Source organism: Centropristis striata, chromosome 23 (assembly GCF_030273125.1).
Source record: "Centropristis striata isolate RG_2023a ecotype Rhode Island chromosome 23, C.striata_1.0, whole genome shotgun sequence".
Classification (NCBI taxonomy): domain Eukaryota; kingdom Metazoa; phylum Chordata; class Actinopteri; order Perciformes; family Serranidae; genus Centropristis; species Centropristis striata.
Genome location: NC_081539.1, coordinates 16,073,110 through 16,098,380, shown reverse-complemented (window position 1 = coordinate 16,098,380; position 25,271 = coordinate 16,073,110). Strand labels below are relative to the sequence as shown.

At 38.3% G+C, this 25,271-nt stretch overlaps 1 protein-coding gene across 1 annotated transcript in view; it reads left to right on the top strand.

The window, feature by feature from the left end:
- The window catches only part of oxsr1b (oxidative stress responsive kinase 1b), a 47,621-nt gene extending 24,584 nt beyond the window's left edge, over positions 1-23,037 (top strand). Inside the window, exons 5-20 of the mRNA XM_059326831.1 lie at positions 1,189-1,330; positions 8,652-8,707; positions 8,942-9,051; positions 9,636-9,737; positions 9,892-10,025; positions 10,344-10,392; positions 11,933-11,998; positions 12,075-12,197; positions 12,401-12,472; positions 14,779-14,814; positions 15,914-16,090; positions 16,531-16,586; positions 16,694-16,746; positions 17,200-17,268; positions 17,467-17,531; positions 19,870-23,037. Of these exons, the coding sequence (XP_059182814.1) occupies positions 1,189-1,330; positions 8,652-8,707; positions 8,942-9,051; positions 9,636-9,737; positions 9,892-10,025; positions 10,344-10,392; positions 11,933-11,998; positions 12,075-12,197; positions 12,401-12,472; positions 14,779-14,814; positions 15,914-16,090; positions 16,531-16,586; positions 16,694-16,746; positions 17,200-17,268; positions 17,467-17,531; positions 19,870-19,944 (1,385 nt within the window). The 3' untranslated portion in view covers positions 19,945-23,037. The remainder of the gene's footprint in view (positions 1-1,188; positions 1,331-8,651; positions 8,708-8,941; positions 9,052-9,635; positions 9,738-9,891; positions 10,026-10,343; positions 10,393-11,932; positions 11,999-12,074; positions 12,198-12,400; positions 12,473-14,778; positions 14,815-15,913; positions 16,091-16,530; positions 16,587-16,693; positions 16,747-17,199; positions 17,269-17,466; positions 17,532-19,869) is intronic.
- The last annotated feature ends 2,234 nt before the right edge of the window (positions 23,038-25,271 follow it).

Below are 25,271 nucleotides of genomic sequence, written 5' to 3'. Positions count from 1 at the left end.
ACAAAAAAATAAGAGTAAAAACAGACAATAAAAATGACAAAACCCACCCCTCCCATCCCCACATACACATCTGTATGTACACACACACGCACATAGACACGCACCCACACAAGCACACACTCAGATTCACATACAGCACATATTGATTGACAATGACATACAGTTTGTCAAAATAAATTAAACTTAAATGAAATGGCAAATTTTGGAAGGAAGATTTATAGTTTGGATTTGTTGACTAATCTAGATGGATAGATACATAAATAGATTTGTCACTGTCACCAGTACAATGAAATTAGAAAACATGCTCACCAGTCGGTGCGAATTCCATAAAAATTAATAATAAAATCCTAAAAAAAAATGGCTAAAATGCTATTTTATATATTTTAGGGATTTTATTTATAGTGTTAAATATTAGATTAAATGACTATTAGGAACTACTTTATTGAGAGCAGCCAGCTTTTTTTTTTACTCAGAACATTTTGTTATTACCAGCTATTACCTGAAAAAACTCAAACAAAAATCCTGTGAGCCTAAAAAGTCAATCAAATTTAAAGGCAATGGACCAATTCCAGAAAATCCATCCTAATGACAGGATATATTTGAGGCTTGTTGTTCAGTCACTTAGACAATTGTCTGTGTTTGTAGATACTGACTTAAATGTCATAATTTCTTAAACAGTAGATTTACCCTTTAAAGAGTGCATAGTAATACATTTTCCGATTTCTCTCTCTCCCTCATTGGTTTGTTTTGCCATGGTCAAATTAAAAGGTCATGGTTATGTTTATGGTTAAAGGACTTTGTCTTAACGTACTTAAATCATTTGTTTTTTCCTTCAATAAAATCTGTATTAATGGATCTGGAAAAAAAGGTCTTTGTGTACCCACAATCTAATTTATCCAAACAATATAAGCTCATACATGAATCATCTTGACTGAATGTCTGCCAATCCACCAGGAAGTATGTGTTTTCATAAATGCATTTAAGTTTAGAGTAGGCTAGCCTGAGGTGACTTTCTCATTAATGGGGTTACATGTCAGAAACAAGATGTTTTATTTACCTCGTAATTTTTAAAGAGGTCGACTGCTGGATAGTTTTCATTTCTCTCTGTCATTGATGTTGACAAATGTAGTTTTCAACATGGAAAAATGATGCATGTCATAATTCTTCTACTGTCTTGTTATTACCCAGGCTCCGTGCTAGATGTGATCAAGCATATCATCTCGCGAGGTGAACACAAGACGGGCGTCCTGGATGAGGCCAGCATAGCCACGGTGTTGAAAGATGTGCTGGAAGGTCTGGAGTACCTACACAAGAATGGACAGATCCACAGGTAACAAGATTCACAGCCCTGCCCTCTGCTACGGCAATAAAACTGACACAGGACTTTCTATCACCACTCAGCACAGAGGCTTTATCAGAATTCACCTTGATGGTTTATAGAGCAGAAACTTTCTCTTAAAAACCGTCTACTAATATTATGTGCCCCACCTTGACTATAAGGGACATTATGTTATTATAGGGAAGTCTGTGTCCATTTGTGTTTGTGTGAACACTTTTTTTGTGAGCAAAATCATTAAAAAGCAATGCATTTTATGTACCCAAGGCTTTATATATCCTATATCTGTATTTATCCTGAGCACTGAGGCTCCCACACAAAATGTGATGCATTTCTGTTCAAATTTTTTTACAGCTACCATAATAAGATACAGATTTCATTAATACTTCATTTTTCATGAAAAGAGAAAAAAAAGGGGGATTAGAGGCATTTTTACTTATGAACTTTGCTAATATCAACTCTTATTGGTTTTATTAATGTACTTTTGAGTATAACTGGTTGCTTGTATATATTGACTTATGAATGTATCATTTTGTGCTTCTCATCATTGTGCTATAGCTATTGCCTTTAAAGTCTTTTAATGTTTCAGTTTTCTTGTCACATATTTTCTCTGACATAGTAAAAAAAAGGAAGTGATATCCCTGGCAACCTGTGCAAATAACTGCGTGCATCTTAGTGTGTGCTTAAATGCAAAGTACAACTTATTGAAGCGTTTGGTATTCCTCGAGACAGCTGACTGTACCAAAGAAAATGGCATTTTAAGACAGTCACTTTCACTTCTAAAGGTCAGGGTTGTTAGTGGAATTTGTACAGAGATGATGCGGTAAACTTCCCTGATGGGGATTCCAGAAGAGGAAGCAGTTATGATGTGTTTATGGCTTACTATGGAATAAATGTAATTCATATTTAAACAAATTTAATGAATAAATAAATATGCCCATTAAATAAATAGATGAGGCAATAAATGTATAAATACATTTAATTATAAATGTATAAATACATTTAATTATAAATGTTAACATAGTTAAATAAATACATGCATAAATAAACATTTAATAGATTATGTTTTTAAAAAATACTACATTTATACTACATTTATTTGTTTCCGTATTAACTTCTTTCAAGGGACTTTTATGTTCTTACGCCATATTCATTCTTTATTTCTTTTTTTTTAATTGCCATTTACAATATTCAAATGACAATATTTTATTTTTCTAAATAAAACCCTGTGTTTTTTTTTTTTACTCATTTATATATTTATTGCCTTTATCCCCATTTATTTTAAGATTTTTTTTTTTAGCCCTATTTATATTATAAGCTTATTTATTTATTTAAATATTGACTTAAATTGCTTTCCATAACTTACCACTAAAGTATTACATAGGGAAAAAAGTCACTTTCTATCTCAACTATTCATTTTAAAGCTGTACAAATGACACAAGCCTTCACTATTAAGTTTCTGCAATAAATCTATAAGTAGACTACGACTTCCGGGCTGATAATCTTTAAGAGTTACACTATGAATATGCATAAGTGGAATGTGTGAATGGCAGATTTGCATGCCACAGGAAATGTGATCCCGAAAGCTTTCTTTCTTTTAAGCCAGTTCAAGACCTGGCTAAGTCCCTGCACTCAAGCTGTTACAGTGAACCCAGTCGACACACTGGCTGTACAAGTCATCGTCCCGCCTCTTCTGTATTTAATATTCATTACTCACTTCTTCTTACGTCTCTTCTTTTCTCCCACTGGCACACATAAAGCCCGGGAAAGGCTACACGTGTAAATAATGCATGGCTTTTTTTCGGCTTGGTAAAGTGCTCGGCTGCTTTCAGAGTAGCATGTCAATGAGAAACGGAGCCTTGATTGAAGACTTTGACCATGAGCTTGGAGAAGGGACGTGTAGATGAAGCATCAACTCAATCACCTGTTAATTAAAAAAATGCTGCATCCTAGAGCAACTATAGGTAGGGAGATGTATGGAATTACACAGTTTAAATTACTGTGTTAATTAAAAAGAAAATCCACTGCGGTATACCTCTGCTGCAGCATTTAAGTATCCACTTTCAGCATAATGTGACAGGGTTATTGGTCAGTGCCAGAGAGACGGAAATGGGTTTTTACCCCGAGTAAAAGCTACCTTCAACCCTGCCCTGTCGAGGGAGACATTAGAGAATCATTTATAGATCATTCATTTATCACTTCTGTCCACCCCGGACTCTGAGGTGTGACATGTGAAAGAGATTGTAAGGTAATCCCCCAGCACTGAAAATCATTGACATGCTGAGAGCGAAGAGGCCACGGTCAGTTGATCGCTGTCTGCTGATGTGAACGTGCGCATATGTCCGTGCGCGTTCCTCCTGTGTAAGCTGGATCATATGAGTCGGAGTCCCAGGGGGCAAGGGGTGACGGAGGGAGTCAGAGGGGTCGAGGCTCGACTAGGAGGGAGAGAAAGTGTCACATGATATGTTCCATCCAGCCCAAGATCGCCGAAAAAGCAATTAGAGTCTTGCGGCCCGGGCTGTAGCCTCAACCAGAGACATTTACCACAAGACGGAGAACTGCTCCACCTCCACATTCACAGCAGCTCGGAAAGTTGGTGATTCAAAGGTGGCACTTGTATTCTAACTTGAGCAGCAGATAGACACCATGCACACGATGAGAAGAACGATCTAGATTTTGTCTGTTTAATCTCAGATAATCAGCCTTAATTATTGGAAAGCCCTGTTGTGGGGAGCTCTTTGCCTTAGTCATCTCTGAAACCCCACATGTCTTTTGGGAGAGCTCTGCCTGGCAAATTACTCTGTATGTGGTTTAGTAATGATCAGGTAATGGCTGTAGTTATGCCGCCTCTGGGAGCATCTGGGTGAGTCTCTTGCTATAGATTAAAGCAAAATTGAGAAAATAAGAACTACAAGTTTATTTGGAAAAACAGATGAGGGTGAAATTCAGCAGTATGGAGAGAGCAGTCAACTTGGAGAAACAAAGGGAAGATATTTTGTGGTCAAGAGAAGGGCACAGTGAAAAGCGGGGAGGCGTCTCAGTCATAAACCCTCTTTTACAACCCTGTTAGGGGCACTGTGAGCCTGGCACCAGGATGTGATGTCACAAGAGGTGACCCAGTGGAGCTGCAAGGTGCGGGAGCTGCCAGATGAGAGTGATCAATCTTCTTGACAGTTTCATACAGTGGCTGTTCCCACCTGGCTACTGCCTGGCTATCATTTCAGCAGGTCATAAATATGAAGAAGACCACACATATCTTGTTAATTTTTCAATATTCTTTGATGGCACCTTTTTGAGTTTCTGGAAACATTTTTGAAAGGCTTTTATGCAGAGGAATAAGCATAAAATGTCATATATTCTTCTGGCTTAATCCTGCCTACGGTTGTAAGATATGGCTAGATCTCCGGTAGGAGTTGGGACTTTAACAGCAAGTTGGCTTTTTCCCCTCCGCTACAGTATTTCTTTGAACTTGCATGGTGCATTGTGTCACCACCTCCTCCCTCCTCCTCCTCCTCCTCCTCTTCTTCCTCTCTTGTGAATGTTAATGACTGTCTGCACTCTGCAGCCTTTTTCTCAGAGCATTACAATCTGCTGCAGTGAACCAAAGCCTCCATGATTCTTGAATGAGTGCAGAATGGATGCAATAAGATCACCTTGATCACCCTTTGTGAATGACACAGCTTGTTTTTCTTTTTGTTCTTTTTTTTTATCATCAGAAAGGAGCTTATTCAATGAAAAACCCACTTAAACCCACTTAAAGTAATATGAACAATGTTTTTTAGACATTAGCTTTGATTTGTAAATCTGAACAAGCTGATTATGTCATAGAGACCTACGCAGATGGTGAGTAATTCACGTCTTTAATTCAGTAAACTCTGAGGACAGTCGGGCATTTAAATGATTCTGATTAATAGCTTTAAGCTCTTTATTCACATAAAACTCATCCTGACATAGTAGGTGAAAGAAAACTCTTTGAGCACAAAAAGCTGCCCACTCATTCATTAATTTAATGACTTTAAAAATGTCCTGATTACTGATTATTCACCACACCAGTGGTTGGTCCACCACTTTGGCCATGCCATGTAATTTGGGACAAATCTCCAAGGTGGCCTGAGGATAAATGCTAATGACTTCAGTGATCCCATGACTCATCTATCTCATCTAATGAGATATTTCAATGTCTGTTAGATGGATTGGCACAATGAAAAAAATTTAGTTCCCAGAAGATGAGTCCTTGTTATCCCCTGACTTTTTCTGTTGTCATATTTTATGACGTGTCTGCCATGGTTTCAGCTGGGCGATGTGTTCAAGTGGTGAGTTGTAGAACTTAGTAGTGCAAATAACCTCAAAATGTCAAGAAAGAAACACCCATTTTCCCAATTAAACAGAAAAATACCACTTGACAACTTCAGAATTTAAGTTTCTCTCTTTCACTAACTACCAACAACACACCGCCAATTACAGAAAGCTGATATTCATCGAATGTTGATTAAGAATTCAGATGTCAACATTTTAAATGAACTTCAGCGCATCAAAATATTCCGGTTCAGCCCTACAGTTTTGGGTGAAATGTCTCAACAACTATTTCTTACCACGACATTTGTGACTCTTATTGTCTATGTTATCTATTGTTATACACATTAAAATACAGTTCATTATTAGCGGAGCTAAAGCCTGTATCACAAGAGCTAGAGGTCCTGACTGGACCCAGTGAGAATGGGACAGTGGTTGTGTAAACCAGGAAAGGTATTTTGGTATAAACTCTCAAAAGGTCGAGAAAGAAAATATTCTTACACCCATTTTTCCTAATTAATCAGAAAAATACAACTTGACAACTTTAGAATTTAAGTTTCTCTCTTTCACCGAACTACGAACAATGTATTCAGCCAATTGCAGAAAGCTGATATTTGTCCAATTGAATGTTAATTTAGAATTCAAATGTCAAGCTTCATCATATTTCGGTTCAGACCTTCAGTTTTATGTGAAATGTCTCAACAACTATTGGGTTTCTTGCCATGACATTAGTGACTCGAGTTTAGTCTTTGAACAAATGTAAGAAGTAAGATGATAAGTCGTCAGGTCTTGTGACATGGCCACAGTTAATTGACCTGGACTGAACCCACAATACCTCATTAAATACAGTTCATTATTAGCCCGAGCTAAAGCCTGTACCACAAGCGCTAGAGGCCCTGACTGGACCCAGTGAGAGTGGGACAGTGGTTGTGTAAACCAGGAAAAGTATTTTGGGATACTCTCAGACTTGCCTTTCAGCCTCAGGTGGTCAACACCGCACCTCCCCTCTAATCCTTAAAAAGAAACCTCTCAAATTACCAGATGTAATTTATCCCCGTCCTATGCACCCAACGTAGAGGATGAGCATGTTCTTTTAAGCAAAAGTAGCAAGTGCAAGAAACTGGAAGATACTTTGACCTGATGTCACCTAGCTATGTCAAAAAAGTGACAGTGGGACAAGCCAGACAGCCGCGGAGCACAGACGTCTGTACGGCATCAAACATTTCTAATGGTGGTCTTTCAAAGCCACGAGCAAAGGCTGTCATGTCCATTTTTCATCCACCCTCCGCTGCATCATCCCCAGTGTGACAGTTACATAATTGAACTCGTCTAGACAGAAATGCACATCAAAGTTTTGCCCGTGTAGTGCACACACAGCTCTTTCTGCCTGAGATGATTTCTAAAAACACTCAGTTTTGAGAAGGTACTGATACAGCCAGCTGACACCCTGCCCTGTGAAGTATTCCAGTCTTCTTCTGGATAGCTTTGTCATCCCAGCAGTCACGTCGTCCTCTAGTGGGAATCCCTGTGTTTTGCTCACAGCCAGTGGTCCTAATATGTCACATATGCTGCATTCCTCCCTCCGTTGCCACTCCCTGCCCCTGTCGCTACCAGATCGGTTGTACTCATCTGGAGCACTCTTAGCAAAAGAGGCCTCTACACTCATGTATTCAGCTGTATGTGAACAAAGATCTGAACTGCGTCCTGCAAACTCTTGAATCCCTTCAGCACATTGTGTGTCTTGAGTGGGCTGCTTGTAAAGATTGTACTTCTTGTAGCTACAGGAGGAGGGGTGATTAAGCCAAACTGAAAACTTCACCTCCTCCACTTCTTTGCTGCAACAGCAACTTAAAGGAACCCAGATAATAGATTTTATAGTGGTCCAGAGGAAAGTTCAGCATGTATTTTTAGTTATAAGCTCAACATTATTCAAGCTCAAGAATCTTTCGAACCATTACAATTATCTCTGCAGCATTTGCCCCCCAGTGTAGCTGATATTTGCCATGTTTTAATGGTCTATATGGATTAAATTATATGACCAATAAAGTGGTAAAGTGAGCCTTTGTTTCCTGGAAGCTGAGTCATATCTCATCTCCAAACCAGTACTCAAAGACCTGTCTATTTTTACATTTCATTGAGACCAATTTGTTTGCTGCAGGGATCCAACAGCATTTATCTTTCAGCTAAAGCGGCAAGCCTTTTTACTCCACTGCCCCCATCTGGCAGCAAGATGAACTGCTGCACTGTTGAGCCTGCAAGTCTTTTGAATCATTCATCTGCCTGTCAGAGCAAGATTTGTCTCAAAGTAATACATGCAAATGAAATCTTTTGGAATTTGTTGAAGGTGGTGTTCCATGGTTGAACTACTTCGGCGTTCTTTGTCCTGTCAGAAGTCTTTCTCCAATTATTCTCTCTTACAATGTTCATTCTCTTCCTGAAAGCCTGGACAGCAGAAAGAGTTGACTGCCGTCCTCCCTGACACCGCCGCCTTACTTTTTTTTTTCTCCTCGTCTTTCACTTGACCCTTCGACTTTATCGCCCAAAGTCTGTTGCTATGACAACTCTGCTTGGCTGGTGAGGTGGCAATATTCGTTCTGTGGCACGGAGGCAGACACGTAGTCAGACAGCTGTCCCTGCTGAATCCTCTTATCACCACCAGGGGAGGCTGAACAGGGATGAACAAATTAACTACCGTCTGTGTGTTGCCAGTAAAGTATAAAAAAAAATAGAAACCAACAGTGGTAGAGAGATGAAACCTTTGAAGCCTATTTCTTATAACAAGATGTATAGTTATCCGTGAGCAATCAAGTAAAAAAAAAAGACCCTAATAATGCATAAACTGGTAGTAAAACTAAAGAAAATTAAAAAATGAATAACTGTCTGTCATTACTCTGACTGTCAATGTTTTTACTGTTCCCATTCACTGTTTGATCTACTGGCACTACTTCAAGTACTTCATCTCTGACAGCTCCTTGAGAGAGGTGTTTATTTAATGTATGAATTCTTGTCTTGTCTTTTGCAGAGATCTGAAGGCTGGAAACATTCTCCTCGGGGATGACGGTTCAGTGCAAATTGCAGGTATTTAGCCACGAGGCAATGCCACCTTTCAGCACCTGTTGCTAGTGACCTAAATTAAGTGTGAAGAAGTAGTTGTTGTTGTTGTTGTGCTGCAACCTCATTTAGCCCGGTTAGACTGGCAACTCTGTTCCAGTGGAGGGAAATTACCTTGTTGATAATGCCTTTATTGACTTACCGCTTCGGCTCTTTTGTGCGTGTTTGTCTAATTTATTTCCCTCTTTCCTTTTTCTTCAGACTTTGGCGTCAGTGCCTTTCTAGCCACAGGTGGTGACATCACTCGAAATAAAGTGCGCAAGACATTTGTGGGAACGCCATGCTGGATGGCCCCAGAGGTCATGGAGCAGGTCGGTCATCTTTAATGCGGGGCCAAGAAGTAACCATGACAACAATTATCCCACAATGAGACAAAACTTTATCTTAACAGGCAAAAACAGACATTAAATATTAATTTGCAATGAAAAAAACAAGCAACCTTTTTCTTTAAAATACCAATAATAATTGATCTGATGTATATAGTGTTTTAAAGATACTCATTTTAAATACTTCATGACAGTATTTTATAAATCAGAAGCCTGTAGCCTCTATCATCTCTTCTATGACTAAGCACTCGCCCATACTGCAATACTTGCAGTGCTATGTAACAACAGTATAAGTGACAAATTGAATACCTTAATAAACTGACTGTTAACAGGACGTATAATATATTGTGGACCCACAGATAGACTTGGCGTATTACTATAAGTTTCCAGGTGGAACGTGTGCCTGTAAAATCTGGTTCTGCATTAGCTGCATCAGTCTACATGGTATTTGTATATATATTGCACAGTTCAGCCACTTGAAATCACCTCAGGCAAAATTCCTTCACCGTGACAGCTCTTGCTCTCATGTCAATACAAGACGAACATGCCATATGATCCTTCTTCCACAGGTGAGGGGTTACGATTTCAAAGCAGATATTTGGAGTTTTGGGATCACAGCCATTGAGCTCGCCACCGGGGCCGCACCTTATCACAAATACCCACCAATGAAGGTAAGTACAATCTAGCTTACCTAGAAATGTGGAGTTAATGACACAGAACACACGCAGAGTCAATTTCTCTGATGTTGTGTGGACACAGATGATGACATCACAAAGTGCTGTGCCCGTTTGAGTATTTGAGTGAAAGTGTTTCTGGTGTTGTCAGGTCTTGATGCTGACGCTGCAGAACGACCCCCCGGCCCTGGAGACCGGCATCACAGACAAGGAGATAGTGAAGAAATACGGCAAATCCTTCAGGAAGATGGTCTCCCTGTGTCTACAGAAGGACCCAGAGAAAAGGTGTTGATTGTAATGCCTCTGCATGGTATCTTCCAGTAGATATGTTTAGACAAAGGCATTGATGTTTTTGCTTCATCTGCTGCATAGTGATTACATGCTAATTACAAAAAAGGACTGATTCACGCAGTCATGGACAGCCAATTTGCAGTTAGTTGAACTGATTTACAACTCTAAACACGTGTTAAGAAAAGAAGCATATGATTGCTTTCATTGTCCTGGCCACAATTCCTTTTAACTGTACTCCCCTGCTTCTGTTTCTGTCTATTATAAAAGCCCAAATGAACAGGAGTCATTTATTGTCATTCTGCTGTTTTTCAGGCCGACATCCTCTGAGTTGTTGAAGCATAAATTCTTTCAGAAAGCAAAGGTAGGTGCTTGAGCTCCCTCTGGGCCTGAGACTCAATTAATTACACAGTGAGTCAGCATCAGCCGTGTTCAGACACCAGTCAGGCTGGTTGATGAGTAAAAGTCTGAGCCTGCACAAGTGATTGGATCTGAATGGCCTCTGTTTAAAATTAAGCTGCTCTTAATGACTTTAGGTTGTTTTTTTAGGCTCCAGGAGTGTTGAAGTGATTGGAGGAGAGTTTAATGTTGGAAAAATAGGCAGTAAAGCATCAAGAGATGAAAATAAATCTATAAAGTTTCTCTCCCTTAGGTGTTTGTGCGAGTCAGGCTACTTCTCACTTGGCTCAACTTGTCAGTGTGTCTGACCTAAGCTGAGGCCATTGCAGCATTCCTCTCATTATTGACCATACAGAGCCGTTTCTAACAAAAGCAGGGATAAGCAGTCTAACTCCAGCCTCCGGTTGCCCAGTACCCTAGCAACTGAAACAACTAGAGTGCTGGCTCAGCACGTCACATCACCCAAATACAACCTGGTTGGTTTGGGGTCCATGGCCGTGGTCGGCAGCGAGAACTGCAGTACTCTGTGTGTACAGCAGAGGGCAGGTTTTGTGGTTGTTTTAGAACAGCCTGCAGAATGGACTTAAATTATTATTATTTTTTTTTAAATCAAGCAAGCATATGATGATTGATTTGTTAATCAGTTTTTCACTGTGTGTTTGGGAAAACAGTGTGTTGGTCAATCATTTATTTGAATTCCAAAATAAAATACCCACAAGGGACATTTACCAGAAAATTGGACATTTTCTGCATCAGGAGCAGAATAAATTGGCTTATTTATGAATTGGTGTAGCTTCTACTGCAGTCATATTTCAAGCAACATTAAATGCAACAACAAAAAGTATGCATAGAATGAACATGAATGTACAGTAGCCTACGGTTGACAGTGTCACATAGCCTGTACATAAGCATGTCAGCCCTATAATTAAAAAAAATAGCACAAGGTCTGCTACTCTTATAAGAACAGTGCAACCCTCGGCGGACAAAAAGGAATAGCAGTGCATTTTATTGAAAAATGGAGTTAATGACTTCTCTGCAATTATCACATTTTGCAAAGACCGGTACTGAAACATCTGGCCAAAAACATAACTAGTTTTCTCATTCTTATATTACTCCGGAAACAAGAATAGGTTGGTAAGTGTATTTCAGGGAATTTTATTCCCTGTTAATAATCTCTACTGTCCACCATTGAAAGAAAAAAAATTGCTGACCATTTCGGCAGGAATGGGTAAAGGGAACCAAAAAACCCCAATGAGAAATCATTTGAATGCATATTAAAATCAAAGCAGGAACTCAAGCAGGAATTGTTAAAGCAGCAATAAAATGCGTTTTATAGTTAATAGGTCTGATTTCGAATCAATTTTTTATATTTGACAGGAAGCCAGTGCAGCTATTAGTCTTAGTAAAGCAATTGGATGGATCACAGTTGAGTTTCTGTTTATTTTAGAAGTCTTGGATTATTCAGAGGATGTTGGAGTGACAGCCATTTGTTTCTTTTGTGACAGACCCATGAGTATTTACATGAGAGGTTACTTCAGAGGGCGCCCACAATAACAGAGAGGTCGAAAAGGGTAAGACGTCTAACTCTACACGTTGTGCTCATTACTCAGAGGACGAGCTAATTTCTGTGCACATGTGTGTTTTCAGGTGCGTCGAGTACCAGGGTCAAGCGGTCGGCTGCATAAAACGGAGGACGGCGAGTGGGAATGGAGCGATGACGAGCTTGATGAGGAAAGTGAAGAAGGCAGAGCAGCCATTGCTGCCTTAAGGGTAAGATGGACCTATAACCCCTTTCTCCCTCTCATGGATACATTAACTCTTGTTACACTCTACATGTCTTGTCTTTTAATCGCTGTATGATGTTTTAAATTGTCATTCTCATGTCTGTGCAGCAGCATGTCTGTCCTTTGTCTCTCCACTGAGTCTGTACTGATGTGTACGTGTGTATGTTCTGTCTGACGGCCAAGGAGCAGCAGGTGAAGCCTGTTAGTGCCACCAGGCGACAAGTGCGCTTCTCCTACCCACTCGAGCTGCCTGCGTCCAGGGTTGTTCACTTGCCACCACAATACAGATGGCGTTCCCCTAACAAGGAAGGATTCTCTCTGCACGTTAGCTTTAAAAGGGCAGGAAAGACCTTGTAGGGAGACAAGATAATCTCTGTTGTTTAAGTGAGGGCTGAAGACATGCATTAGAACAGCTGCTTAAATTTATCTTTACATTTTTGAACATCCAGATTATCAGTCTCCTCATCTGGTTAAACAGCTTTCACTTAAGAGGTCTTTGTAGATAAGATATTTGATTTTACCAGAGTAAATCGGCACTCAGCTGAGCTCTTATCCTCCAGATAGTTGTGACTTTGTTCCAGCATTATGTAACAGTACACTAACCCATCAGAAGACAACTAGTAATTACCAGGCTATGTTATGCAACTGGCCTGTAGATCACAGGACTACTGAACCTTGTCAAGACCGATTCTTCTAGGGAGATATTTAGTGTCTCATTGGGAGGGGTTGATTACAAACGAGTTTGTGTCCACAGGCACATGCATAACCAATTCCACAATTAATTTCTTAAAATTTGAAAAATGGAATGTTGTCATTTTGAGGGAGCATTATTTAATCACAGAAGTGAGAGTTATCTTTCCTGGAGGCCATCTGTATTTCCATTTCTCTTTCCAAATCACCTTTTTATTTATACTGACCAAATCACACATAATTAATACAAGGCAAATTACTGATCAACCCTGTAAATTATTTTTAATTGGATAACTAATAATGACCATAAAGGGCTTCAGATTTTATCATTTCTCTGCTGCTTTGATGCTGCTTTACTGGCTACTTGTTGGCAAACTGAACTTTCAATTCTTTCACTGGCTCCTCAAAACTCCTTTGAATATTTCAAGCAATGCATATTTTTGGGGTTTTTTTCTCCACCCTGTACTAAGGTATCACTCTTTTTCCCAGAAAACATTTTTTTAGACACTAGAGCTTGGCTGCATACCTTTGTACAGCTGTGTGTTACAGTCGAATCCGACAATCGAACATCATTAAACACTAACTGTGACTAGAAAAAAGACTAAATGTAGGTTAAATTTTATTTTATATTTATTTATAAATATATATATATATATATATATATATATATATATATATATATATATATATATATATATATATATATATATATATTTATATATATTTATAAATAAATATAAAATAAAATTTAACCTACATTTAGTCTTTTATTATATATATATATATATATATATATATATATATATATATATATATATATATATATATATATATATATATATATATATATATATATATATAATCTGATGACTAGAAAAAGACTGAAATAGTTGGTTGTCTTTCACTAAAATGAGATTTAAATGCTCAGAATTTTAGTCAACTAAAACTTGACTAATGATAAAACAGGATGAGGTTGACTAAATATAATAACATATTATCTTTTAATAATTTTATATATAAGTACATTTGACACACGACTAAAACAAACACAATTTTTAAAAAAAAGGCAGACATACTTAACACAATTGAACAGTCACTTAATCTGAATTACACTGCTGATTCCACAACCTCTCAGTCAAGTCAGTTTGTCTTCATTTTTTAAAAACTTTTTTTGCGGATAAACAGCTTAACCGTATAATCGTGTGACTTTCTCCTGATTTTGTGTTGACTTATGCTTTTTCTCTGCTTTTCAAATCTAAAACAAAAGTGTAATTTTAGAATATGTATTTCCACTCGTTTACAACTCAATCACCAACACCTCGCCTGTTTGTTAAAAAAAATTATGTGAATGTTATTTTATGTCATGATACATACAGTGATTTAGTACATTTACTGTAAGTTAAACAGAAATCAGATCACGTTTTTGAATAGAAATGGCTTTTTTCCCTAATCTTTTAGATTAAATAACCCAGTTTATACTAAAATCCTGTCAATCCAATATTCTACAAGTATTATTGCTTGTAGAAGCCTGATTCACTGAGATTTAATAAAAGGATTGCTGTCCGTGCGGCTACACACTGTATAGCAAAATCTTCAACTAGATACTGTCATATCACCCGGCTGTATCAGCACTAGATAGTGAAGTGTAGTTATAAATATTGTAAGCATTTGATTCTGAGGATATCACTGCATTCACCTTAAAGGATTAACGAAGTGGACTGATAAATGAGGAAAGTAAACGAGTGAGCTGTTTTAATTTGTTTACCTCTCTTGCTTTCTGTGTGTTCTTTGCATTCACGCGTGCTGGTTTTGCTTTGCTTAACGCCATCGCAGTGATACCCTTCTCTGAGTGTGATCTTCTTTTGTTTGTTTGACAGTCACCAAGAGTGAAGGAGGGGTCACAAAATTCGGAGGTGAGTTTCAAAAGTTCTTTCTTCATATTAGTATTTGGATGCTGTACCTGGCAAAGACCCTGGCAAACAATCTGAATTATCTGTTTTATAGAATTCATAAAATTGGTAAATAAAATCTTCTTTAGGAAGTGGACCTTGAGTTAAAGGGCCAGTATGTAGGATTCAGGGGAGTCTATGGGCAGAAATTATATACAGAATTGAACTGTTTAACTGTTTATATTACTGTGAAATACTGTATTCAGATACTGTGCTTTTAAAAACCCATTAAGGCCTAAAAAACACCATCTTAAGTTTTCTTAAAAACTGCAAAGAATGAATAAGAAAGTTTCCTAAATTATTTATTTCAGAAGCAGATAGAGACATGAAATAAAAACCATATAAAAGCCTAAACCCTTGGCTTTTAATGTAGAGAATTCCCTTTGCCCTACAATTCATTAGGATTAAACAATCTTTAATCAACACCATAAAAAACATAGGAAGAATCATAAAATTTCTAAGCCTCTGTAGAGCTTTTGCTTTCCACACGTGTGTTTGAGGAAATCACGTTAAATTTCATTGGTTGCGTGCATACTTTTCTCCTGGTCTTAAAGGGCTCCCTTGAAAAAGAGGTTCTTAATCTCAATGGGATATTCCCTGGTTAAATAAAGGTTAAATTAAATTTTAAAAAAAGGTATATACACGCAAACGTTGCATCCGGTCTGAATGGGTTAAAAGTGAGAGTCCGTGAGATTGTGATGTCACAACTGTACTATATACATATGTAGGTAGAAAATGGAGCTACAGTGCTGTTACAGTCATTCCCCAGCTGCAATGATGGCGCAGAGATGTAGAGAGAAGAGATGCGGAAGACCCGGAAATACTGACAAATCAGAGGGCTTTTTCAGGAGGGGGGCTTAAAGAGACAGGCGGTAAAATATACAAAGGGTGCATACAGGTATACTCAGACAGACAGTATGAGAAAAAAACAAAAACATTAAAGCATGTAAACATGTTTCTATTATCCTGACAATGAGGATAATAAGTCCCCGTTTTAATATAGTATCAGTTCATATAAATCAAAAGTCACTGCATTCATGACCATTTGATGACATTTCTCCAGACTTTTCCAGAGCCTTTAAGTAGTCCGGTCCCGCCAACGGCCGCAGGTCAGGCAGAACTACCTCAGGCTGCAGGCCAGGTTCCACTGCAGCCCACACCAGCCAACACTCAACCCACTGCCCAGGCCACATCACCTACACCAGGCGTACCTGCTGCTGCTGCTGCTGCTCCCACACAGGTCAGTCTGACTTTCCTGATACTTCTTCCTTCTTCCTAGAAGAGCACCCTCAGCCGTAGACTGAGGCTACCAAAGATCACCACAGAACGCCACAGGAAGTCTTTTCTACCTGTGGCCATCATGTGCAATATATCTACATATTACATCCTGCCATGTCATTTGAACTTTACTCACTTTACTCCTTAAATTCCTTATATTGTTATATTAATATTTGTATCAATATATTATATATTGTTAGTGTTACATATGTTGTTCATTGCTTTTCTTTTACTATATTGTATTTGTTTTTGTAATTGCTTTGGAGGCTTTGGAGCAATCTGGAATCAGAATTTCCTTCGGGATTAATAAAGTTCTATCTTATCTTATCTTATCTGTAAAATAGTATTTTGTCTTTTATTCTTTAATTTTACTGAAATATCTGTGTGTCTGTATTTTGGCAGGCGCCAGCTGCCTCAGGAGATGTCAAGGCTCCCATTAGTTTGGTATTAAGGTTAAGGTAAGTTTCCTCATAACCGTGTAAAACTCATTAAACCAGCAGGTGACATGGTACAGTGTTATCAACCAACTCATCTGACATGGTATGTCTTTCTTTCATCTCTTCAGAAATTCAAAGAAGGAGCTTAATGACATCCGCTTTGAATTTATGCCTGGGAGAGGTAAGTGCAGTTTCTGTATTTGTTTAAAAACCCAACCTTTGTTTGCTGATGTCACCAAGTAGTGGTCTGAAGTAAAGATGCTTTGACTGCTGATTAGACATTTTGGTAATCAGTAAGGGAAACTGACAGTTTATACTTTGTTAAACTTTACTGCCAGAAAAAATGAGCACAGGGAGGCCTGAGTTCCTGGGAAACCAAAACCTGCTAATTTCAGTATTTATCAGCTCTGAGGAGCAGGTGCTGAAAGGCAGCTCTGTTTGCTTTTTAAGGAGTCCTCAGTGTATTCTTTCTCCAACACCAGAAGAGAAACTGGCTGTTTTGACTTTTGCAAATGGAGTGTTGTTGAAATGTTTAAGCCACAGTTGTGCCCTGTTAATATTTGTTTTTGTTTTTTTAAATAGACCTGTTTCTGTCCATCTGTCACAGTTGGTCTTTTATGCTCTGACATTTCAGACACAGCAGATGGTGTGTCCCAGGAGCTGGTGTCGGCAGGCCTGGTGGACGGGAGGGACTTAGTAATAGGTCAGTGATTAAAAAACATTCCTCTGCTGCTGCACACAATACATTTTTTTTCCTTAGAATCGTTACCTGACGGCAAAAAAAGCCCACACACTAAAATATCCTCACATCGTCTCACATTTTCCTCTTGTTCTGAACATTAACAGCTTATACACATTTTTGTTTGTTTTCATTGGGCTGAAATATTGTCTTTTTTTCCAGTTGCTGCAAATTTGCAGAAAATAGTTGATGAGCCTCAAGCCAATAAAAATGTCACTTTCAAACTGGTGAGTGCTACACCTTTATCTGAAGTTTTTTTTCTCATAAATCAGTCACTTTGGGGTTATAGTTTTGTGAAATGAGCCATGCACCTTTTCAACAGCCTTACTGGGGATTTCCACCAGGCGCGTTACAGCAGCAGCACGGCTCCACCGCGGTTTTGCTGCATCTTCTGCCCGGCGTCAATTCACACCGGGCGCGTTACAGCAGCGTCACGTCAGCTTATCGAGCCGATCGTATACACACGAGATCACGCGATAATCCTGACTATACGGGAGACCGCGAGATCCTGTGATAAAATCTAAACTCTAAATACAGTCTATGGATAAACTGTGTGTATAAAGTAAACAACAACAACAACAACCAACAGCTTACTTTGCTTCTCTGACGTGAAAGATCTGTTGATCTGACCATCTATCCTTATAAAAACAATATGTTATGTCATAAATTATTTTATGATGTTCCACTTCAACAATCAGTCTCTTGTCGTCCGTGTCTCCGACCCTCTGAGATCCTTTGATTGATTGATTGCTGATCTGGTGCCTCGGTCATAACATAATGTTGATGTGAAGTAGTTTTAGGCTGCATGAACTGCGTATTGTGTTTTATTTTGAACGGGGCGGAAGTGTTTTATGCTGATTCTGAGTCAGACTTCCTGTCTGGTGCGATCTGCTCTGTTGAGTTTCACGCGATTTGGCAGCGTCTCGCGGAGAAATAGAAGTCCTACCTAATGCTCGCGTAGAGACGCTGCTGAGACGTTGCTGTAACGTTACGCATCGCGCCCGGTGGAAATGCTCTCATTGATTAGAGTGTTACCTATTTGCAACGGCGAACGCAGCGCTGACGGGACGCTGCTGTAATGCGCCCGGTGGAAATCAGGCTTTAGACTCAGACGGAGTAGCAATTATTTAACTTATTAATCCCACAAAGACACTGTTGAGGGAAGTGTAAGAACAACTAGAAAAGCTAAAGTATATGTTTCAAGAAAATATGGCAGACATTTTTTTTAATGGCTCCCCAGCAGCAACAACCATGGCCAGAGGAATTTCATAATCTGTTCGTACGTCCATCCATGTGTCCCATTCCCCAGAACGCCTTGAGTGAATTTCTTCTTTAAATTTGGCTTAACCCTCCTGTTAAGTTGCGGATCAAATTGACCCATTTAAAAATCAAAACATCTAAAAAAAAAAAGTTGAAAGTATTTTTTGACAAAAATTAAAAAAAAAATGTAAAATAAAAAAAACAATGTCATGTATTTTATATGCAGGTCTTTCAAATGTACATTAAAAAGTTTTATTTTGAAAAACAATTGAATTATCTTCTTGAACCATGATCTGTGAGGGGTAAACAACACCATTGCACTAAATATTGATTTTAATTGTTAGTAATGGAGTTATTGATGAAATATAAAAAAAATTGTGGGGGATATTTTGGTTTCTGACACATTTGATAATTAAACATGCCCCGTGAACTTGACCCATGAACATTGTTGCTGTTCCTGAGAAACAAACATAACAGGAGGGTTAAATATTCACATGGACTCCAGGATAAACTGGAGTTATAAAGTCACTGTGACCTCACAAAGTTTTTTGGCCATATATATAAGTTTTTCATAAGTTTTCAGCCATAATTTAAGTATTCATACACTTAGTTTTAAAACAATTCACAGCAATTACTTAGCAGATAAAATTAAGTGATTACATGGATGTTAATTTAGCTGGTTGGCTGAGACGTACAACCACAAGGCACTTATTCCATTTTTTTTTGCTGGTTTTTACTTTTCTCTTGTTGCTGCATGGAGATGTTCTTCATGTCTGGGCTAAAAGTTGCATGTTCGAGCCTGCGCTCACAATTGTATGCAGACTGGTCCTCAATGCATTTTGGGTGCATATTCACCTGTACTTTCATGTTGTCACACACTTTCAGATTGCAGTCTGATAATACAAAATACATTTTAATACAAGGTGTAAAGCAAGTTACATATTAGCTACGACAATTTTCTATCTTCCCCTGTCTATGAAGTGTTTGTTCATTCAATGTAGAGGGTGTGTTTAGGCACTGATATTTCTCGCAAACTTTGCTGTATAATATATGAGCATTTTATTTTTATGCCCTGAGTTGCTTTAAGGTGCCTTAAGGACTTTTTTTTGTAAACAAACACAGTTTCTGTTTACATCATGCATCGTTGAGGTCTGAAATGTATGCAGTGTAGTCCTTCCTCATAAAATATTTACAAAGCTGATTTTTGCACCCTTTTAAAACTTGCATGTAACTTGCAAACTTTGCACATATATTATATTTGCTGCTCACTCCTTTTTATTCTTCCCTCTTGTTTTTTTTCCACAGGCCTCTGGCATTGAGGGATCTGAAATACCAGATGACGTCAAATTGATGGGCTTTGCACAGCTCAGCATTAGTTAAACTGTTGTACTACCTGGGACCGTGACTTGCCTAAAAAATGTGAAAATGAAAAAAAAATAGTTAAATGCATTTTTTCTTTCTATGGCTGTAAAGAAACCACTACTGCCAAAGAAAACAGTACCGTTTTGTCACCCATAGGATTATACAACGCCGGCTGACGTATCAGAGCGTCCAGTATAAAAATCACTCAAAAAAGTTTACAGCGTATATGTAGAAGGATGCAAGTATCTACAACAAACGGTTTTCACTTCATTCTGGTCGCCCTCATCCTGTTATTTCTTTCTCTCTAATATGTGATGCATTTGCACAATCTGAACTAACGCCCGTCAATCCTGATAAGTGTAACAATGCCTTATATTCATCAGAACTACTGAATGCACGTTTTTTGGGGAAGCCCCCAGTTACCATAGTTGTCTGAAATGTACAAATGTGGTTTCAGTTGCTCATGTTAAACTTTTCACTTCATTTTTAGGAGCCAAGATGCAGCCTACTAACTAAATTTTAAACACACTTGTGTAAAAACACTTAACAGTAACGGTCTTTATAGGAAAAGGCTGGCTTTATTCTGTATTTTTGTCAATAAATGCAGTGAAGAGACCAAAACCATATATAGTAATATTTGAAAAAAGGCAAAATAATTTTATGATTTCCATCACTGAGCAGCAACGGTGCAGCTCAGTGATGAATTTTTTATAATTTTGGGGGGACAATAAGACAATATGAAATATAATTAATATCACCAGTCTTATCCTTTTAAGTATTGATACAAGCAGCGTTATTTGCTTCTGATGAAAGTGTCAGACAACTCAATTAAGCTGTTTTTTAAATTATTAGTCAAATATAGATTATCCAATACTTCCAATTGATATTAACATCATTAGTCAAATTTACCTAAAAATAAAATGTAAAATGTAGATTATTCAACCGTGTCTCCTATAATAACACTCCTGTGCAACTTTACTACATTCTTAATTACATTTCAAGGAAAACGTCTTGTTTCCTGGATTACAGTTGCCGTTTCTTACACATGCTTAATGTTGTGAAACGGTTGTAGGTTTAGGCACCAAAACTACTTGGTTATGTTCATTAAAAGAAAATGGTTTGGGTTAAAATACATGTTTGTTACATAAGTTTGTTAGGTTTAGGTAATAGAAGTATGTGGTTAGGTTTACTAAAGAGTAACATGGGGAAAAAATGTTTTAATGTTAACATTTAGTTTCATATGGGATGTGAATAGCTGTGTAAATGTCCTGTGTTTGTAGGACATCTACCCCATCCACCTCCTTGCACAGACATCCTAAAGTTGATCAAACATTTTTGTGATATGTCTAGAACAAACGTAATTGGAGAGATCATACGTTTCCTTTTGAGAAGTACTCAACAATGCAGTTTAGTTGAATGGGAACAAGATCTGGGAGATTGGGGGAAAAGAGTAGAAGATAATATAATTTGGTTGATTTTTCTTGCCAGATTTGCCTCCTCTCATTTTACACAGAATACTGGCCTGAAAATTTGAATAAATGTTGAAATTATAGCGAAGTAAAGAGTTAAACGACAGCTGAAACCACACGTGTTGTATGAGCAGATGTGTCTGTCTGTTGGTATTAGTTTGTGTCTGTTTGGAATTAGTTTCTCAAATTCGTAAGGAAAAAAAAAGACTTAAGTGCATTTTTGTTTATGTGGATGAAACATAAGTACTTGATTTAACCTCTAGTATGTAAATAATGACATTTGGCTTTGTTTTTATACTGGGTGTTTCACTCTTGGCCTTTTTTCTGTCCTACGACACGATTGTGGGTTGTAGCGTCGCGTGAAGGAAGACGACGGCACTGCAGATTTGGCTTTGAATTCATTGTGTGGGTCACCTACTCTATGTCATGTATGACGCTTACATAAAAAAAATCTGCTTTTTGCCTTTGAAAAGTAAATATATTTTAACCCTGGAGCGTCAGCTGTTCTGATGCACTGCTTAATGCCACCTTAAATTTCCCCAAATTATGAGCCGAGTTACAGCAAATTTGTCTCCAATTCAAGTGGAGGCTGTTTACAGACCTTAACCTACATCTGAAGGCATACAGCTGCTTTGTCTCTTATTAATCACTTTTTAAATAGCTAAAATGAAGATTTTACGGCCTGTGGTTTTGAAGTTATGATTGTAGAAATTTTTGAATCGGAAATGTATTTTGAACTCGGATAAAAACATCCTAACAACCTACACTCTGGATGTTTTTAGTTGGTTGATAATGAATGTGCATCTGGCAGTTGTTGGTACAGACGGCAGTGGGATCATTAATCCTGCTCTAATGTGTAGATCTGAAACGCCAGCAAGGTTTTACTGTTTCATTTGGCAATGTGAAATGTTACCACCTCCGGATGCCATATTTCTCTTGCTTGCAGATAAAATATTACCAAGAAATCTTTGTATTTTGACTGTGAACATGTTAAAATTTAGCCTTAAATTGAAAACGACCAAGTGTTTTGTTTTGTTTTGATTCAGATTTTCAGTGTCTTTGAAAAGTAGCTCTTGTTACACGTGAAGCCACCTGAAATAAAGACATACAGGTGTGTGTGACCCTGTGTTTTCAAAGTCAGCAACCCAATGTTACTCTTAAGTTTCTAAACTGCAGTATTTGGTGCCATTCTCCTGGTTCAGTCTGCAGCTGACAGCAGACAAGGACAGGATGTGTGTGTGTGTGTGTGTGTGTGTGTGTGTGTGTGTGTGTGTGTGTGTCTGTGTGTGTGTCTGTGTGTGTCTGTGTGTGTGTGTGTGTGTGTGTGTGTGTGTGTTGCATAGATTGAGCCCTGCTTTTAACGGAGTTGAAGATCTCTAATGGCTTTGTTCTCATCCTTTCTGTCTTTTTTTTTTTTTTTGTCCGGCTTACATGTAGTCTAACAGAGCTGTAGCAAACTCAACAGATGACTGGCAAAAGCACTTTTGTCCAGGCAATAACTCATCAAGGCTGTAATATATTTGAATTTTCCACCTGTTTTTATTTTTTTCCATTCTTTTATTTGCTCTATTTTTGATCGTTTTGGAGTTCAAAGCATGTTTCTCTTGATTATTTTTAATCAATAAAGAATGAGCATATCAGACTCCTCTTGGCACTCTGTTTTTTTTTTTCATGTGCACCATCATGTGTCATTTTGAGTAAGTTGTTCCTGTAAATGTTTATGACAATAATTAATACGGCGAGAACCAGTCACCTCAAATGACTCCATAACAGCTATAGGTGAGTTGCCATTTTGGCTTCATATCCGAGTTATATTTATTTTGCAGTAATTCTTGTTTGTTAACTTTTGGACAAATTCTATCTCTTTGTACCTTATCTGTCAATACCTTCAAGTTAATGTGATCACTATGCCATGTACACTGGTGTACCTAATAAAGTGGCAGTGTGGTCTTCTGCTGCTGTAGCCCATTTGCTTCAATGTTGGACGTGTTGTGCGTTCAGAGATGGTCTTATGTGTACCTTGTTTGTAGCCATAGACTATAAATAATGGACGTAGTCACCCATTGGTTTGTGGACTGCCCATTTGACACATCAAGTTCAGCATTTCACTCGTCACCATCTTGTGTCGCCATCTTGTTTTCGGAAACGTGGAGGGTTCTGATGACACTGCACTAAACTGAATGCCATACAACGGCAAAAAAAACCTGTCATTAAGTGAAAATACAGTGTCAAAGTTATGAGACCAAACCGATAAACGTCTTTATATATTTTTTTAACTTTATTGACAGGTTGGATAGGCATTGCTTTGCTTCTCTCCTGATAACGGCTCGCCTTGTTAGTGACCTGTCAATCAAAGGTAGCCACGTCCCAAATCATACGATTCTTTAACTTCTATTTTCTTCTAAATTGAGCCATTATTTACACTATTAATATGAAATTATCTTGAAAATTTTTTACTAATGATTGAGACCATAGCATTGTCCTGAAAAAAAATCTGTAGTAATAAATCAAGTGAGAAGTTTTCTCATTTTGTATTGAAGTGAATGGACCCAAATGCTTCTGAAGCCTCCGTCAGCACCCCCTGCTGAAATTTTGGTAGAATGCAGCTTAAGGCACTTCCTGGTTTGCCTCACTGCTCAGACCCGGAGGTTATCGCTTGGTTGTTATAAGTGGTTATTAGGGCCACGGGGCAATCTTTACGGAATACAAATTTTTTCGCGATGTTTTCACAATCCTCTGGTAAAGCTGTCAGAGTTATAGTTTGGGCGTAGTACACACAGATGCGCCACCAACACGCACCAACAGCCTCATTGACAGCCATATTAAAAATGCAGGAAGATTTCTGTAGGAAAGCATATTTAACAGTTTTTCAGATTGCTCTTACAAAGCTATTTCTTAATTTTAAGCTTAAGCTTTTCTTCACAAAAAACATATGTAGCTGTTCAGGAAGAACTCAAAGTGAAGTCGGATCAATGATAGGTATTATGGTTTTGCCAAAAATGCTTCCTGTTTGAGGGCAGAAATTCCAGTCTGTCCACCTCTGGCTGCTGTCACTCTTCCGGAACATTCGACAGCTGCAATTCTGTTGATTGCTCTGCTCTGATTGCCTTTGATCGTTTGATGTGGTTACAGTTACAGATACACGCACGCACGCACACACACACACACACACACACACACACACATAACTTTATGTGATTTTCGTTAAACACACACACAAATGTGTGTGTAAGTGCGCACACTCCTCCAGATACACGTTTCACACACACACACACACACACACACACACACATTTTGAGGTTAAAGGGCATATGTTGCTGTATGAATAAATACTTGAAAAGGAATGCTTGTTGTAGGTGTGCTCCTTGTATATAATATAGTGTCATAACATTACTAGTATTAATTGTTTGAAATCTCTGAATAATCTCATCATAGTGTACACACACCGGCAGTAGCCCCCGTGGCACTTTCAGAATTTCCCCAGAGGAAATTTTCTAGTTTGAGTTACTGTTGCCTTTCAATCATCTCCAACCAGTCTGGCCATTCTCCTCGGACCTCTGCCTTCAACAAGAGAACAGCCAGTCCCTGGATATTTTCAATTTTTCGGACCATTCCCTGTAAACCCTGGAGGTCGTTGTTAGATCAGCAGTTTGTGAAATATCCAGACCAGCCCACCTGGCACCAACAACCATGCCATGTTCAAAGTCACTTAAATAACTTTATTTTAAAATCACCTTTCCTCTTCATTCTGATGCCCAGTTTGAACTTCAGCAGCTCGTCTTCACCATGTCTGCATGCCCAAATGCACTGAGTTGTTTCCATGTGATTCTGTGGCTGATTAGATATTCACATTAACAAGCAGTTGAATCACTGTAC